Genomic DNA, 17,208 nt, shown 5'->3' on the forward strand with positions numbered 1-17,208 from the left:
GGAACGTCTTCCGTTCCGGTCTGTACTGGATGAATGGGAACGGGAAGATGGGGGACAGCACCAGCACGAAACAACTCATGTCTCAGTTCATGCCTATGCCTGGAACTGCACACAAGGGAGAGCCCATGCCTAAGATAGGATTAACTTGTCTCAGTTCATAAATAAATCATATATATATGAAGTTATAAACACGTCTGGTTGAAACAAGCCAGCACGGAGCCCTAGAACTGTCTCTGCCCACCTCTGGCGGCAAACCAGCAACAACACTGCTGAAAGCGCAATTTCTGCTGAAAGAAGCCGGCATCCTACAACTGGGGTTCATCAAATTCAAATTACAGGTTCTTTTTTGGAACAAATTACAGAGTGACCTAAATACACTGAATTCAGGGTACACTTAGTAGCGAGGCGCCAATAACAACTGAGGTTCTTTCACAATCAGTCTATCAGTTACTGCCATTGGTTATCCAATACATGCTCTAGTAACCAAGAGATTAGAGATACTTCAACGGTGGTTGTCAGCTTCACTCCTTAAGATATGGGTGCCATACCATTGGTAGCCACACGGTGGCAGCGCCGCACAATTTGTTAACAGAGAACAAATATCAGGATCTTGATCAGCAATGCCTACAGTTATTGTCAAGAACTTTCTTACTGGCAACACCCTGCAATATAAATAATGATCAACCTCCTCATATAGTCATATGTGTGTCGCTGCAGTAATTAATCGATAAATCACACAACTTTCTTACTGGTACATCTAGTGCTATCAGCAGGGAGCATCTTCATCTCCATTACCAGATTCTGGAAGAAGAAAAATGATTACTTGACAGGAAAACACCAAATGAGGCTTCTGGTACAGGAAAATTAGCAAGAGAACATGCTGAATACCCTGAATAGCTGCTAGATTTTCTTCTTTGTAGACCCCAAGAGGTGAACCGTGCACAGATAAGAGCATCTCGCCATTCTTGGGTAACCTTACGGTTTTAGGGGTCATGCCGAAGGACAGCCGGTTACTCACAGCCTGTCAAAGCATTATGTTTAAAAACAAAAGGTGAGATTGCAATGTATTATTAATACAATGTTTTACCAGATGTGTAAACTGGAAAAAAGAAACACGCATACCCCAGGTGTCTGAAAAGCATCTGATGTTCCTGCCATTTGCCCTTCAGGTATTTCACTCCAAGCCTTCAGAAACAGCAAACACCGATAAGAGTAATGAAGGGTAGAGCAGAAACATCTGGTGATAGTACACACATAAATACTTACAAAATCGCTGAAACTGCTAGTGCGCCTGTAGAAGTCCTTCCCAACTGCATATGCGGTGACAAAATCGTTTTAGCAGGCTGCTACTGGCTGGTTCCCATAAAGTAATTAAACCATTAGTAGGAAGATAACATGGCCGGACCTGAATCCCCTGGGAATTGAAGGCCGCCAGCAGTTGGCAATGATGCAATCGAGGCTTGCAGAATCTTATCATCTATAAAGTCTCCAAGTATGCATTTGTCGCCATCATTCCATTTCAACTCAAGCACATCACATTTTTCATTAGGGACAATAGATAAATTGGGCAAGTTCTCCTTAAAATATTCCAAGGCATTTGCCTCTAGTTGTTCCTTGGAAAAATAGGACCGCAGTAGTTGCAACTGAGAACGTATGTTCCCAGCCTCTGCATCTTTTATCGCTTTGATGGCAGTAATCCGGCGCTCACCTGTTTATTAGAACTCTGGGTTAGTGATTTGGAATGATTATCATTGCATAAGAATTCAAAATGCAGTGAACATTGAACAGTGCATTTATGCCATGCATTCCTGATAGACCAAGAAAACAGTTATCACCTCAGCAGGATTTTTAGGAACCATAATTTGAAGCTGCTCTTTTAAATCTGCAGAACTAAAAAATTAAAAAGTTTAACACGGCACTCAGCCCCACACGTCAGTGGGCACAAGTCTCTCTGCGGTACTGCAGAGAAGACTTCCACGTTTAACCTACCATCAGGTTTTTCTATTTTGTTAGGATCAGTTGATTCTTCAGTCTACAAACTCTAATAGTTAGCTCATTTTAGCAGTGGATCGTTGCTGCCAATAAGAGCTCCTGAGAAACAGTGCCACGAGTTCCACCAATTCTAGTTAATCAGCAGGTAAGCACTACAGCTACTGCGAAATAATATACATATACTTCAGAGCAACGAAATCATTCGCACCCTAGTTTTGCCCAACATACAGAAAGCATGGCCAGATGATATGCTTGCAAGATGCATCAATCAAGGACCAAAATTTTGTGCATTCCCCTAGCACAGATGAGGGGGGAGGGAGGGGTTTGGGTTGCCGTACTTTCTTGGAGGCTGTCCCACGCCAGCCGCTCCTCCAACGGCGCGCCCGCGCCTGGAGACTCCTGCTGCTGCGGATCCAGCTGCGACTGCGGTTTGGCGGGGGCTCGCCGCCGCCTCCTCGGCGGCATCGCGTCGGCTCCTCTGCAAGCAGGATCTCGCGACGCGGAGGGATGTGGAGGGAGATTTGGGGGGAGGAGAGAAACCCTCGAGAAGGGGAAATTTTCGAACCGCGGCAGCGGGCACGCCGTCGAGGTCGGAGAAGAGTGGCGTGGCCGCGTCCGCGTGGGGGGTTTGCTGCGGGCCTGCTGCGGCTGTGGCCTGTGGCCTGTGGGGAATGAAACGTTCCACTCAAAAATCTTACGGCCCGATGTTTTAGCCAAGCGAGCCCAAGTTGGCCCATATACATCGGCCCAGGCTGCTTTCTTTTTCTTTCCATTTATTCCACTCGTTTTTTGAGAAAAAAAATTATTCCACTCGTCTTCGTAAAGAAAAAAACTATTATGTGTTACTCCCTCCGTTCCAAATTATAAGATATTCCAACAATCTTGGAGAGTCAAAGTTTTTATGTTTGACCAAATTTATATAATGGACTAATGACATTTATTATATAAACTAAGTACCATTAGATTTTTTATTAGTTATTTTTTTTGTAGTACATCAATTTGATATCATAAATTTTTATATTAGTCAAACTTGATATTGCTTTGACTCTCCAAGATTCTTAGGATATCTTATAGTTTGGAACGGAGGGAGTACATTTTTGTTGGAAGTACGCCTGTATGTGAAATGAGCTGAAAGTAAAAATCGGAAGATGTTTATATACAACATAGGAATTGACAGAGAGTTGAAAGGCAGCGGCTTGCTGCCAAGTGACAACTGACATTTCTTGATCACACATCAAAAGGTGACAAAAAAAGCTGAAATTAATCTCTCTCGAGCGATATTGTTTCTCTCAAGGGGGAGCGGCAATGGAGACAATGGCAGCAGAGTAGGAGACAGGAGCACAAGGGATGCTTTGGCTGTGTCCCACACACACTGAAGAAACACATCATGCGTGATTCCTCCCCTGTCTCTCTCAGCCATATGTCCCCGCAAAATCTTAGGGCAGCAAGATCACAAAAGGACCGCAGCCAGCAGCTAGGCCTTATCCTTGGAGGCACTAAATTTTGACTGCCCCACCATCTCAAAGGAGCAAGAGCAACAGATCGATGAGTCCTTGTGTGCCTCATGTCGTATCCATCTGCTCCTGCTGCAAAAAGTGAGCTGGGTAGGAGCGAGGATTGGATCATGAACGGACCGGTTTCTCCCCTACACTCCAACTGATTGGAAGTAGAGAGAGAGAGAGAGAAAGAAACATCGTGCTCAGAACATCAGATAAACCAGTTGATCGATCAATACAAATGTGACGAATTGTAAGAGCAATGATTTGGTATGAGAAGGAATCAAACTGAACAAGCGTCACGATCAGAATTCAAATACACAGAGACAGAGCAAATGCAGCAGCTTTCGATCAGAGTTCGGGACCCTGAACGAACCGTCTCCACCCCGCCTGCGAAATGCACAGCCAGACCCGCGACCAAGGCTCACGAGCACGCACCCCGCGTGTCCACCACGGATGGCGTCGAGAGAGCTGCGACGCGGCAGGTGCTGCTCGCCGGCCGGCCCGCTGGCTGGCGATCCATGCCAAGCAGGCGGGCGGGCCAATCAGCCCAGCCAGCTGCAGCGATTGCGGCCGGGGCCCGGGGGGTTTCACCTGATGTCCCTTGCAGCGCGCGGCGGCGACGTGGGCACATGCCGGCTGCCGTGGCGAAGTGAATCCTCCCTGGATATCATGCCCGTCCCGAGTCCCGTCATCGCAGGATCGCTTTCGATAACCTGATGGGACCTGAGTGATCGATGTGCACGTCAGCGTCATGCCGTCGCCGGTGTAGCCGGCCACACACATGTTGATGCGGGGTGCATCATCTGATCAACTTCTTCTGGCCCGTGGGGGGGCTGCTTTGAAGAGCCAAGGCCTCAGGGCAGAGGAAAAGCTCTGCTTCTCGAGGGCCTCAAGGCCGATGCCTCTATGGAATGGATCTCGTGTAGGTGTAGCCAATGCCCTCCATTCTGCCTGCCCTTTGGGTATTTGCTTTCATGAAAAGGTGAAAAAAAGAAGCTTAACCTTCACGCGATTGGGAGTAGACGAGGGGGACGGAAAATGAGCGGCTCGAGGGCAGAGGCGTCTTCGCGTCCAGCGCCGCTGCCGCGAGGGGGGCCCTCCGGTGGGATCGCCGGCGAACGCGTGCGATAGGAGGGCAGCGCGGGCAACCATGAGAGATGTTGGTCCCCGGAGGAGTTCCCTCCCCTCTCGCGGGGACCCGGGCCGCAGCCTGCGCAGAGGGTGGTTTCGAGGTCGGAGCCCCCAATGTCAGGATGGGATCGTCGAAAGGCACGCGAGTTGCTGGCCTTCGAAATCAAGCAGCACCTCTTCGGGGATCATTTGGAGGTTGATCTCAAGCTTTTGGAGGACGCGGCTGTTGATCTAGAGAAGGCTTTGGCCAGAATCCCCCTCAAGGGTGGGGGGATGAAGCCACGATTCCATGGCGGGATCAGAGCGGTGATTCCGATTCGAGCCGGCCCGCGGGGTGCGAGGAAGGGGACGACCCTGTTGGGCCGTCCCACACTGCGATACACGCTCACTCCTACAGGCCGGCTGCGGCGTCTTCCTGGATGTGGATCTCGAAGGAAAGTGCGTTGCAGGGGTCTGGTTTCCCGGCCCGCCCCAGTGAGATTAAGCGGTTCGTGGGGAGAGCGAGAAGGGTTCGCCGGATTGGTCCACCGTCGCTGCTGCTCCAATCCTTTGCGCAGGTTGTGCGGGGGGCGGACATGGCTTGGAGGGGGCAGGGGCCGCCGCATCGCCAAGTGAAGAGGAGAGCGGAGCCTGAGAACTGGATGGATGAAGATGACCTGATGGTGAAGATGGAAGAGCTCGTGTTGATACTGATCCCAAAGTGCGTGAGCCAGGCAAGGAGATTGTCAGGCAGCAGCCGGCATCAGGTACTACCAAAACCGCTAAAACGCTCAAGTGCTTTCGGTGTACGGAGGTTGGCCATCATCAGCTTGATTGCACCAATGACCCGATCTGCTACAAATGCAAGTTACCTGGGCACATGGCTGTGGAGTGTAGCAGTTTTACTAGCACGAAGTTGAAGATGTATGGTTTTGCGGTTCCCAATCAAGGATTCTACTCTATTGAAATTCCAGACAAGGAGAAATCTAGAAATTTCAGCGGTCTAGTTACAGTTTTGGCAGGAGAAGCTTCGGAGGAGAGAGTGGCTGAGGAACTAATGAACTTGGTCAATGAGAAGTGTAACGACCCGGCCCGGGAAAACAGTTAAGATCTATTCTACATGTTGAGTAAACCACACCTGCTAAATAACTATCTTGCGCTTTCGTCCTCGCTTCGCGCAAAAAGGGTTAACCCGGAGTTACTAGCCTTCCCAGGGCCAACTATTTAAGCTGGTCTGCCTCATTATCGGTAACTGATATGGGACTAACCCTCGGGTGAACAGTGTTCCGCGTAGCTACAGTAACCGACGTGCTACAGTACCGCGTCCCAACACTATTCGCCTTGGCCCACTTGCCCACTTAACAAGGCTGGGATGTCACAAGAAGTGGGATTTCCAGGTTAGAAAATTCACTTCAAGTGAGTACAGAGTTGCCTTCCCTGGTCAAAAGGCTCTAGATACCTTCTCCAAACTTTCAGAAATTGTGCTTCCCATTCATGATTACCAAATCCAAGGTGGACCCGGCTGCTTCTGCTGTGTTACAATCTGCTTGGATTAAGGTACATGGAGTACCAAGCTTTGCTAGAGAAGAAGATATCATCAGGGAAATCACATCCTTAGTGGTTGAGCCCATCAAGGTTGATGCATTCAGCTTACTAAGAGACGAACCTGTGAGGGTTAGGATTAATTGCAGAGATCCTTCCAAGATCAGAAGCATTATTGAAATATTTTTTAATGGAGTTGGTTATGGGATCAAGTTTATATCAGAAAGTACCTCTGGGAGAGTGCAAGGTAAAGGAGATGATCCTCCAGGTGATCAGAACAAGCATGGATACAGCTGGAAGAGGGACCTGATGAGAAAAAACTTGAGGCTAGTCAGGGAGAATCTCAAGAGGACAGTATGGAGGACCTGATAATAGATGGTTCACCTGAAGAGACTCTGCCCAAGGATGTTGTCCCTTTAGCTGCTTATCATCCTGATATCGGTGTGGTCAATTTAGATGGTCAGTTGCAGCAAGGCAGTGAGGAAGTTTCCAAGGTTGACATGTGCTCTGGGGCTGCAATCCTCCTTGATTCAACCAATAAATCACATAGTTCTATAGGGGTGCAGGGGGCTCAAGACATTCAGGCTGATCAAGATAGTCAGGCGTCTGGTGTTGCCTCTCCTGGACAGCCGGAGTCAATTGCGGTTCCCACTGGAAAAGTACTAGTTCATAACCAAGAAGGGGTGTACTTTATGGATGCTGCAAAGTGGCCTTCTCTGGATATCAATGATGCTTCACAAGATCCAATCCTGACACAAGAAGAAGACATCATGGATTTCTCTACCCAACTAGAGGAGCCGACTGATGAGGAAGACTCTCAAGAATGGGAGATTCAGAAGAGGAAGAAAAAATCTGGGAGACAAATTAAGAAGAGATTTCCTGCTGTTGCCACCAGAACTAGTGCAAGGGTGCCTAGGGATGGGGTGCCCATTGCAGCTAAAGCCATTGCCAGAGCTCAGAAGAGAAATGAAACAATGCAAGGTGTGCATGATTCAAACTTTAATATCCTAAATTCTGCTCCTAATTCTTATTTTAAAGAGGTCATGGGGGACCTCGATATTGTTGGGGATGCTTTAGATGATCAAATCAGTATCTTCAAAGCTGAGGAAAATGTGAGAGCTGATTTAGCTAAAGCCAACTATAAGGCATATCATGATAGGATTAATGCGAAAAATGCCCCTCAAGGGGAGGGGGATATTCAGGATTTAGATTTGTCAGTCTTTGATAACTCCTCTCGTTCTTATACTAGTATGGCTAGTGGCCCAACTAATGGGGCTAACAATGCTCTTTATAACCCATGAGAATCATGATGTGGAATGTTAGGGGGTTGGGGAAACCTGCTAGAAGAAGACATGTTCGAGAACATATTTTTCAGGAAAAGATTGGGGTGGTAGGTATGCAGGAAACAGTCAAGGGGGACTTTTCTGACCATGACCTGCAGGATTTAGCTGGTGGGCTGCAGTTCACCTGGGTGTGGCTGCCTGCAAGAGGACACTCGGGTGGCATTATTCTAGGAGCTAAAACGGACTCTTTGGAAGTTGAAGCACATTGTATTAGAGAGTTTAGCATTCAGATGACTTGAGGAGCAGGCTCACTAATTTTAGATGGAGCGTGGTGGCGGTGTATGGACCTGCTCACCATGACCTTTCTGGCCTCTTCCTCACTGAACTTGATGAGATCTGCAACCAGAGGTATTTGCCTATTATTCTAGGAGGGGATTTTAACCTCATTAGAAAAGAGAGTGAGAAAAACTCTGACCACTACAACCACATGCTGGCTGCTCAGTTTAATGACTTCATAGGAAAACACATACTGCGGGAAGTTTCCACAGTGGGTTCCAAGTATACTTGGACCAATAAGCAACCTGCTCCAGTACTTGTGAAATTGGACAGATTCCTGACGACCAGTGATTGGGAAGACAGGTTTCCCCTCTGTCTTGCTTGGGGACTGACTAGGGTGGGATCTGATCACTCCCCCATCATCCTTGACTCTAGTGAGAATGGCTCACCCAGGCCAAAATATTTTTTTTGAGAAGCAATGGCTTCTTAACCCTGACTTTCAGACCATGGTGGCTGAAAAATGGGGATGAAGCCAATTGAGGAGACCTGAAGGCTGCTACTCTGTTACCTGCTGGCAAGGGAGCCTGGGTTATATGAGGCAGCACCTCAAAGGATGGAATCTCCAGCAGATTGGTGAGAAAAAAAGAGATAGGAGATGTCTACTCCGGCAGCTAGAAGACATTGATAGGTTGTCTGATTCCAGGGAGCAACTTGCAAATGAATGGAAAACAAGATATGAAATTGAAAATGCACTAGAGAATATTTATCAAATGGAAGCCATTTATTGGCAACAACGGGGAAGTGATCTCTGGGTTTTGGAAGGGGATGCCAACACTCAGTTTTTCCACCAACAAGCCAATGGGAGACGTCGTAGGAACACCATCGTCTCCTTGGACACTAACTTTGGTGAGGTGCGGAACCAGGAGGACATCATGACACACGTTACTAATTTTTATAAAGTCCTCTTTGGCTCCTCTTTGGCCCCAAACCAGAACGCAACTTGAGACTGGCCGACTCCTTCTGGCAGGGCAGGCAAAACCTTTCTGCGAGCATGCTCGATAGTCTGATTGAGCCCTTCACAGAACTGGAGGTGAAGCGGGTCGTTGATGAGATGAAAAGTAATTCTGCGCCTGGGCCCAATGGCTTCGGGGTCCAGTTCTTCAAAACTTTTTGGCCAGTGATAGGGTGATCTCTTGGCCATGTTTGATGATTTCCACAAGGGGGCTTTGGATATTAAGAGGCTTAACTATGGTGTAATCACCCCGGTGCCAAAAGTAAAAGAGGCAAACAATATCAAGCAGTATCGCCCTATTTGCCTTCTGAATGCAGACTTTAAGGTATTCACCAAAACTCTGAATAATAGATTCATTCCCATTGCCAAGGAGGTGATTGGGGGTAATCAGACCAGCTTCATGAAAGGCAGGAACATCCTGGAGGGAGTGGTTATCCTCCACGAGGTTATTCATGAGTTGAAGACTTCTAAGAAGAAAGGGTTAATAATGAAAATCGATTTTGAGAAGGCATATGACAAAGTTAGGTGGAATTTCTTGGAAGAAGTAATGATTGGCAAAGGACTACCTACCACGTGGATTGGCTGGATCATGCAAACAGTGCACGGAGGGAGAGTATGTGTGAATGTAAATGGTCATCGTGGTCAATACTTTAGGACCTACCAAGGACTACGACAAGGAGATCCGCTATCTCCCACTTCAATCTAGTGGCGGATGCTCTTAGTGCTTTACTGGACAAGGCTGTGCAGAAGCAGAGATTGGTGGGTGTGGTCCTGTACTTAATCCCTGGGGGGATTTCGCATATCCAATATGCGGATGACACTGTTATCATGATTGATGGCTCGGATCAGTCCATCATAAATCTCAAACTTATCCTCTACTGCTTTGAATGGCTCTCTGGACTGAAAACCAATTTCCATAAGAGCGAGGTTTATGTATTTGGAGCAGACCAGCCCGAGAAAGAACGTATGGCCAACATGTTAAATTGTAAATTGGGGAGCTGGCCGATGAAATATCTAGGTATCCCCATCTCAGAAAATAAATTGGGATGTTTGGCTTTCGTTGGCTTGAAAGAGAAAATGAGTAGAAGGCACACATGGAAAGGGAAACATCTCTCTTCTGGAGGGAAGTTAATCCTAACTAATGCTTGCCTGTCCAGCCTTCCTATTTACACTATGGGTTTCTACCTCCTCCCGAAAAGCTCTCATAGTGGGATGGACTCGGTGAGAGGCAGATTCTTCTGGCAAGGAGCGAAGGAAAAATTCAAATATCACATGGCTAAATGGGACACCCTTAGCAGGCCAATAGACCAAGGCGGTCTTGGCATTATCAATACAAAGATAATGAATGAGTGCCTACTGGTGAAATGGATATGGAGGATTGCCAAGGGGGGCAACGAGACCTGGTACAAGCTTCTGGAAGCGAGATACATGTTTCATGGAAACTTCAACTCCAGATGCAAAGGCACCTCGCAGTTTTGGCAAGGGCTACACAAAGTCAAGCATCTCTTTAAATGGGGAGCCATACACAAGGTGTGCGATGGGTCGCTCACCTCTTTCTGGGGGGGACACTTGGCTGGGACAAGCTCCACTAAAGACTCAATTTCCCGATTTGTTTAGAATCTGTGATGATCCTACAATACTAGTTGCGGACTGCTTGGATGAGGATGGATGGTGTGTAAATTTTAGGCGAAGTTTATCTCAAAGGGAGCACGAAAGCTGGGGTGAGCTGATGACCAGCTTGGAGAACGTGGCCCTGGATCAAAACTCTAGGGATGAGGTCTACTGGGCGTTGGACAGTTCAAAATCCTTCACCACCAAATCTCTATACAGGTTCGTAACAAACCGGGGTGTGTCCATCCCTGAGGCTGAGAATGTTTGGAAGGCTAAGCTACCACTAAAGATCAAAATCTTCCTGTGGCAACTAAAGGCTAAGCTGCAGGTTGCTACCTCGCTTAAGAGGAGAGGCTGGAAAGGGAGCGTCTATTGTTGCCTGTGCGGCAAGGTAGAGACTAATAACCATGTTTTCTTTGGATGTTCGATTTCGAGGTTTGCATGGTGCTGCCTCAGGGACGCCTTTGGCTGGGCAAGATGTCCTACTGACCTCAGCGACCTAATGGGCGTTAGTGTCGCTGGTGGCCCCAGATTAACTAATCATCTGACAATGTTTATCTTTGCTGGATTCGCTTGGGCCATATGGCGATCTAGGAACAACATGGTGATTGAGCGGTGCTTTCCTGGTAACCCTTTGGAGGTGATCCACTCTGGTTTTGCCTTCATGTAGAAATGGCGGCCGTTGCTGGGAGGAGCTGATCAGGTGGCGATCGCGAGCCTGGGGGAGAAGCTGAAGTTCTGGCTACATAACTTTGTGCCAAATAATGTAGAGGTCTCAGATATTGTGGAGTTTTAAGTGTCGTTTCTTTGTTTGCTGTCTCTAGTAGTTTTCTCTAGTAATGGGTATCCCCCATGTTCTGTACTGAACCTATATTCACTTTCAAGAAAAGCAGAGTAATCTCCTTTCAAAAAAAAATGAAAAGGTGAAAAGAATCATATGGGTATGGGGTGCAGTCCAGTAGTTTATTTGAGGTGAGTGGTGACACCAACGAGCAGTGGTGGTTTAGCGAGCAAAACAAACTCCAATCCCACTTCACAGTGATCGTGCATTTTCTTTTTGGTTACGAATACATATGTGTAAATCATTGGGTGACGACGTCTGGACTCGAAAACGTATGTTAGCCTGATGACATGTCGCATGCATACCAGCTCTTTAGCTACGGTGGTCCAAGTCTCGAAGAAGGCGGGTCCGTCCGGTGAAGAAGGAACAAAAGTTGTTGTTTCACTGCCTCCCACCATTTTCTAATTCGTAGAGTATTAGTAAGCTAGTTTCACTGTGGGACTTTGCATTAATGAAAGCTACTGGTGCTACTAATATACAGTACCAGTGGAGAACTCGTACAATGCAGAGCAACGCCCAGCAGGGCGCAGCTGCAGTGCTCATTGGTGCAAGAACAGAGAGCAAGCAGCGGCAGGGAGTAGGGACAGGGGACGAACAAGCCCAGCTACTACTAATCAACAGCATATCTCCATGGAGAAGTTGGCGTCCAGCAGCTCCTCGATCATCTGCTCCACGTGCTGCTCCTCGAGGAACCTCCCGCCCCACTCCGCGGCCGACGACTCGCAGGCGGCCCAGGCGTCGCAGCCGGCCGCCGGCATTGCGGCCGAGGCCGCGGCGGCGGAGGCAGCCGCCTCCCTCTGCCTCTGCGCGGCCTGCACGGACGCCAGGTTGAACCGGTGCAGCTTCTCGACGAGCGCCGCGGAGAGGAACGACGCGGGCGCGGCGGCGCCGGCGCCGGCGCCGGCGCCGGCGGCGAAGTTGGTGCGCGCCCGCGGCCCGCACATGATCCGCGCCGCCTCGTCGTAGGCGCGCGCCGCGTCGTCGGCCGTCTCGAACGTGCCCAGCCATATCCGCGTCTTCCTGCAAACCCCATCCAAACCAAACGCGTCATGATCAGGAACTGGACGACGATGCGACGAGAGCTGACATGGAGGTCGATCGACTGGGGCCGCACAGGAGAGGGTGGCGGATCTCGGAGACCCAGGAGCCCCAGTGGCGCTGCCGCACGCCGCGGAACCGTTGCTGCGGCCGGGCCATTGCTGGACGCCGCCGCGGTGCGGTGGTCGACGACGACGACGACGGCAACTGGCAGCAAGGTGCTCCCCTCCCCTGTCACTCTGCCAGGCGATGGATCGATCCTCTCCGGTCGTGGTCGTCTCCGGCACGATCGGTCGCTCTTCGCGCTGCTGCTGCGCGCGTGTGGAGAGCTGGAGATGCAGGCTAGTGATTCGCCACTCGCGAGACATGGAATGGAAGGGAGCCCGATAAATAGGAGAGTGGAAATGGGAATCTACTCTGGGTCTCGGCTACCGGGCGGGCCCACATGAATGTCTCTATGGTCGCTGGGGCCCAGCCTCGTGCCATCGACGAGTTGGGTGTGGTTTGATTGGTCTTCTCCTGCGTGGGCATTCTTCTTCTTTCTTCCTCCTCTCCTCTGGCTGCCCAATCCTAGTCGCCGTCGTCATGTTTGTTCTGATCGAGCTACTATCACCCAACTGTGCTCAACTTTTAGGCAGAGTGGAGCACTGTGGCAACATGCTCAGATTCAGTCATTCACATCACACATCCAAAAGATGCTGTCTCTAGGCTGTTCATCAAAAAGGGTATCTAGAATCTAGTTAGATAGATAGGCATCATCGGCAAGGATTTTTTTTCATTTTTTTCACGGCCCTGTTGACTGTTGTGCTAGCTAGCTGACCTTTCGTCGCTTCAGAGACAAGGGAGCATGCTGGGGATTGCTCGTGGCAGTTCCCGTGCCGTCGGCCGGGAACGAGCAACGGTGCAGGCCCGACAACACAGGCTCACATGATGCAATCAGACACATGAGATGCCGGGGGGAGGCGCCCGCCCCGGCCGGTAGGGTGGAATCTCCGAGCACCAATGCACCGTGCATGCACCCAAATCCGGTGAGCTATCCATGGAGTGAAACCGCACAACCCTATCTGAGCATAGAAGACACAGCACATGTGAGCCCCCCCTACATCAGTCCCTCCGGCCGGATAGCCCGTGTACTAAAATGAATTGTGATAGGACTAGGACGGCCATACCGCCATTTAGGTCAGGTCAGGAGGACGATATGATGCCCTGCCGTCAGTTGGAACAGCACCTCCACGTTGCTCCAACTTTTTTCATACCTCATATGATACTCCCTCTATTTCAAAATGCAGGTTTTACCCCAAAGTTAAATTTTTCTAAGTTAGATGTTGATTATTTTCTGTAAACTTGATCACATCCAAACAAAGACGTGGGTACAAAAAAAATCAAATTACCTAAATTTTGAAACTAAAAAAGTAAGTCACCGCCGTATAATAATGTCTATTGATTGACAAGAAGAGGCATCGATCCAAGATTATATACCGACCATGCATCGCCTGATGTCAAGACTGCAGTGTTCGTTCTCGTTGCAATGAAGCAAAACTACCAGCCGAAAACATGGCAGTGCCGTAACATGCATGGGTTCCGCCCCAAAAGCAGATGGAAACCAACAAACCATGGGACCCGTACGTCTCGCATGCTACCGCGCGTTTCGCAGATTGGTGTGCTTAAACCGCTGATCGATCAGCTCGCGCGCGGCAGACGCACCGCTTATGCTTCGCCGGCCGGCGGCGATGAAGCCGGGCAGCGATCAGCTACCTGCCGGGCGCCGCCAACTCCAACGGCGGCCTTGGGAAGAAGAGCAGAAGCGCATGCAGCATGTGCGGCTGTACATGCGACGCGCGCGCTTATCGGCTTATCGCCTTCGCCCGCGCACGCAACCCTACGCGCGTTGTGCCGTAGAGTAGGCTCATCAGCTACCTGCGCAGCCTACGACTGAGCGGATAGATGCCATCCGCAGCGCAGGCGCAAACGGTCTCTGCAGCCACGTGGGATTGAACGCCTTGCTGCCGCTCTCAAGAGGCGAAAGAGACCTGGTCGTCTTCAGCCTTCAGCAGGCCGCGCTTCAGATCATGATCGTTTACTGGTACAGGCGATTGGTTAATTCTGTGCGATTTCTATCGGCAATACAGTAGTTAGCTTAAATTTTTTTCAGTCCAAGGTTTGTGAAGCCTGTAAGTGGTTACTCTATCCGTTTTGCGAATGACAGAATTCAGAAATCAGAATGAAGAAATGATGGGAATTCATTTCCCCTCTTTGGATTGCCCTGTCAACTGTCAACTTTGTGGAATACTGAATTCTGAAACTTAGTTTTTTTTTTTTGAAAAAGATGAATTCTGAAACTACAGGTGGTTCCAACGATTTCTACATCACGAAAGGATTTCGGAACTTGCCGCTAAAACCTATTGCGTAGTATACAACTCCGTAGCTTGTAAATGTGGACAAATCAGGTCAGTTCTTGCAGACCATTGCCCTGTTAGGCAGCTGCTGTGGCCTGGGGCTGGCAGTTGTTTAATCCTGCTCTTGTGGGCGTCACAGTTGCGAATGGTCCATGCGTCGAGCTCGAGCGCAGCCGAAAAACTTTATCTCGTATGCCTCCCAATTCAACAAATTCATGGGATGGCTGGCTCCTCAGAAAATTCAGGGCGATACATACCTTTTATCAGAGCAGGCACAGTTGGCTGTAGAGTTTTTCTCAACCGTTCTGAAGTTCTCTGGATCGCACTGGAAGTCTGAAACCATGCTCGGTTGTTAACGAAGGCTGAACGCACAAGCTGAAGACTGAAACGATGGTCCAAGCACATGCGTAAACAAATTGGTGCTGACCCTGACATTGTTATGTTACTGTCAACTACGAGTTCCAACCATCCTATCCGATCAGCAACGTAATGGACAATAATATCTCAAACATGAGCTAAGTTACAGACACATTTCAGACAGTAAAAATATTGGCGAGTTGATTGCCTGATGGACGTTTGCCCCTTTACCAGTAATTCTTGCCATTGTAAATATGACAATGAGAAACAGCTTACCGAGGGTTTGAAGATAGTTTTGTATATAGCTCGCCTGTCGTTGTCTAGAAGGGATACTTGCTACCTGTAGCCTGCAGAAGTCATGATGATCTGAATTCTGATCATATGGGTGATTGCCATCGGTTTTGCATTGGCCAAGCGCATCAGTCATCAGACCTCGCCAGCGATCCGCATTTCGTGGGATCTTATTTGACCTGAATGACATGTAATGATTGGGACAGGATCTTAGGATGCCATTAGTTCCTTTCCTTGAATTTGACAGGCACGCGCACCTAGCCTAGCACTTTAATTTAAAAGAAAAACTCAGTCAGAATTCTGCCCATGCATTCTTCTTTGGCGGTGCTTTTTTCCAGCTGTATTTCAGGCAACTAGACGACTGAGCTAGCTGAAGTCACTTCCAGAGTTTCATTTGACTGCGCAGCACCCCCAGTGGATCATGAACTACTAGATTCGTAGCAAATCTTGGGGGAATTGCAGGATAACTACGCCTCCGTTTTGTCTCATCTTTTCCGGGTGACAGTTTGGCGATGGAAGTGCAATTCGGAGCACGGCAAGTGGCGTGCGCCATGGCATCATGGATCATGGCAGACAGCATGTAAAACGCCCATGTGGCCATGATCGCGACCCGTTATCTGGGCTAATGCAGACGATGATCATCCCAAGCAAGGCACTGCTGCCCCGCTAATCGTATCAATAATCATTGGGAGCTCTTGCGGACACGCGTAATGCTCGATCGGCAGAAGAAGCTGCTGGTGCTGGGCCCTGCTGGGGCGCCTGTGACCTGTCGGTATTCAGAAAATCTCGGTCGGTTCATGAACGGGGTCTTCATCAATCTCATAGCCCTCCAGTCCCAAACGGATGGAGATCGCCGAGCTCAAAGACAGCGTCCAAAAATCCCCATGTTGCCATGGCCCATGGGATGTGATCCATGACCACGATCGCGATGTTCGTAGGATGCCGACGATGATTGCAGGTCAGGGTCAGGTTAGACTGCTTAATCCCGATGAACGTTTTTTATTCTGCCTGATGCATGCATCGCCTCGGTCTTCCCCTCCCCCCGAGACGCGTTTTCCTTGGGAGATTGGAGATCATTGAGCTGTGCTTGAGAGGGACGTTTCTGTTTCGTTCTGGTTGTTTAGGCCGTGATCGCCTTGATTTTATTTACGTAGCCGTAGGGCTCAGGTGAGGGTTCTGGACGGCCCGGGAATTGCGGTTACGGCTTGTTTCGTACCATGACGGTTATTATTTAACTGCCACATTGACAAAAGAAAAATGGTTGGCTCGATCGATGAATCGATTGGAATGGAATCTTCACTCTCGGGTACGGAGAATTTCGCTTGGTCAAATTCTCTCGGATCCCATCAAAAGAAAACGAAAAAAAAATCCTAAAAACAAAATGAAGATTCTGATCCAATTTCAATCAGTGCATCAGCCCAAAATCATGGTCCATCTAGTCCAGCCCGTTATAAGCTTTACAGCCCGAAAATTTTAATTCGTTAGATTACTAGTACTGATGAAACCAATGAGACTAATGGGCCTTTGTCTAGAAGGCCCATTACTATGCCTGCCGCAGTCAGTCCATCACTGCTGGATGATAGGTCCGGCCCAACGAGTCCACCACTCTTGCAGCTGGGTGGAGCTCGATCACTGCCGCGGCCAGGTGGAGGACGCATCGCATCCGGGCTGCAGATGAGCGAGAAGGATCCATCCAAATGGACGCTGGTGGCAGGCAGTCACCCAGTGATTCCAAAGGTTTCTAATTTTGCAACGCGAGCCGAGTGGCAGGCAGGCAGGCAGGCGGGCGGGCGGGTAGGCTGTGTGAACCGAGAGCGGCGAGCAAGGAAGCGGCCGGCCGCAGGCCTCGGCAGCGCGCGGCGCGGGCGTCGCGTCGCGTGGCGCGTCGCATGGCGTCCGCCCGCGAGGAGCGCGGCCCGGTATAAGAGGTGCTCCGGCGGGGCGCGGGCATGTTCGTCTT

At 49.4% G+C, this 17,208-nt stretch overlaps 3 protein-coding genes across 4 annotated transcripts; 1 reads left to right on the forward strand and 2 right to left on the reverse strand.

Moving 5' to 3' along the window:
• Positions 1–154: 154 nt before the first annotated feature.
• LOC120645069 lies at positions 155–2,603 on the reverse strand. Its single transcript, XM_039921815.1, has 7 exons — positions 2,331–2,603; positions 1,406–1,708; positions 1,267–1,310; positions 1,123–1,185; positions 889–1,021; positions 750–801; positions 155–662 (listed from the first exon to the last, which is right to left on the reverse strand). Exons 1-6 carry the CDS (start codon positions 2,455–2,457, stop codon positions 767–769), a joined length of 705 nt encoding a protein of 234 aa, XP_039777749.1. The 5' UTR covers positions 2,458–2,603; the 3' UTR covers positions 155–662; positions 750–766.
• A 2,681-nt stretch (positions 2,604–5,284) lies between these two features.
• Positions 5,285–11,235, forward strand: LOC120645075. Of its 2 annotated transcripts, none has more exons than XR_005664125.1 (2): positions 5,285–5,368; positions 10,996–11,235. XR_005664125.1 is itself a non-coding variant. In XM_039921826.1 (2 exons), the coding sequence occupies exons 1-2, from the start codon at positions 6,500–6,502 to the stop codon at positions 11,022–11,024; spliced, it is 654 nt and encodes a 217-aa protein (XP_039777760.1). In that variant the 5' UTR covers positions 5,291–6,499; the 3' UTR covers positions 11,025–11,235. The 2 variants fall into 2 exon arrangements, 1 of the variants encoding a protein (XP_039777760.1); XM_039921826.1 differs by having other exon boundaries at positions 5,291–7,124.
• Positions 11,236–11,522: 287 nt separating this feature from the next.
• Positions 11,523–12,575, reverse strand: LOC120658003 (ethylene-responsive transcription factor ERF003-like). The gene is made up of 2 exons (XM_039936204.1): positions 12,281–12,575; positions 11,523–12,186 (listed from the first exon to the last, which is right to left on the reverse strand). The coding sequence occupies exons 1-2, from the start codon at positions 12,361–12,363 to the stop codon at positions 11,781–11,783; spliced, it is 489 nt and encodes a 162-aa protein (XP_039792138.1). The 5' UTR covers positions 12,364–12,575; the 3' UTR covers positions 11,523–11,780.
• Between the last annotated feature and the right edge of the window lie 4,633 nt (positions 12,576–17,208).

The sequence above is a fragment of the Panicum virgatum genome, chromosome 1K, assembly GCF_016808335.1.
Source record: "Panicum virgatum strain AP13 chromosome 1K, P.virgatum_v5, whole genome shotgun sequence".
NCBI classification, from domain to species: domain Eukaryota; kingdom Viridiplantae; phylum Streptophyta; class Magnoliopsida; order Poales; family Poaceae; genus Panicum; species Panicum virgatum.

Excerpts from the sequence above, each read along its gene's own strand:
- LOC120645069 (XM_039921815.1), bottom strand. The coding sequence starts at position 2,457 with ATGCCGCCGAGGAGGCGGCGGCGAGCCCCCGCCAAACCGCAGTCGCAG. Across the intron at positions 1,709-2,330 it reads GTGGGACAGCCTCCAAGAAA|GTGAGCGCCGGATTACTGCC; the intron begins GTACGGCAACCC and ends TCTAATAAACAG. Across the intron at positions 802-888 it reads AAATCTAGCAGCTATTCAGG|AATCTGGTAATGGAGATGAA; the intron begins GTATTCAGCATG and ends TTCTTCTTCCAG.
- LOC120645075 (XM_039921826.1), top strand. The coding sequence starts at position 6,500 with ATGGAGGACCTGATAATAGATGGTTCACCTGAAGAGACTCTGCCCAAG. Across the intron at positions 7,125-10,995 it reads GAGAAATGAAACAATGCAAG|AAATGGCGGCCGTTGCTGGG; the intron begins GTGTGCATGATT and ends GCCTTCATGTAG.
- LOC120658003 (XM_039936204.1), bottom strand. The coding sequence starts at position 12,363 with ATGGCCCGGCCGCAGCAACGGTTCCGCGGCGTGCGGCAGCGCCACTGG. Across the intron at positions 12,187-12,280 it reads GAGATCCGCCACCCTCTCCT|GAAGACGCGGATATGGCTGG; the intron begins GTGCGGCCCCAG and ends TGGGGTTTGCAG.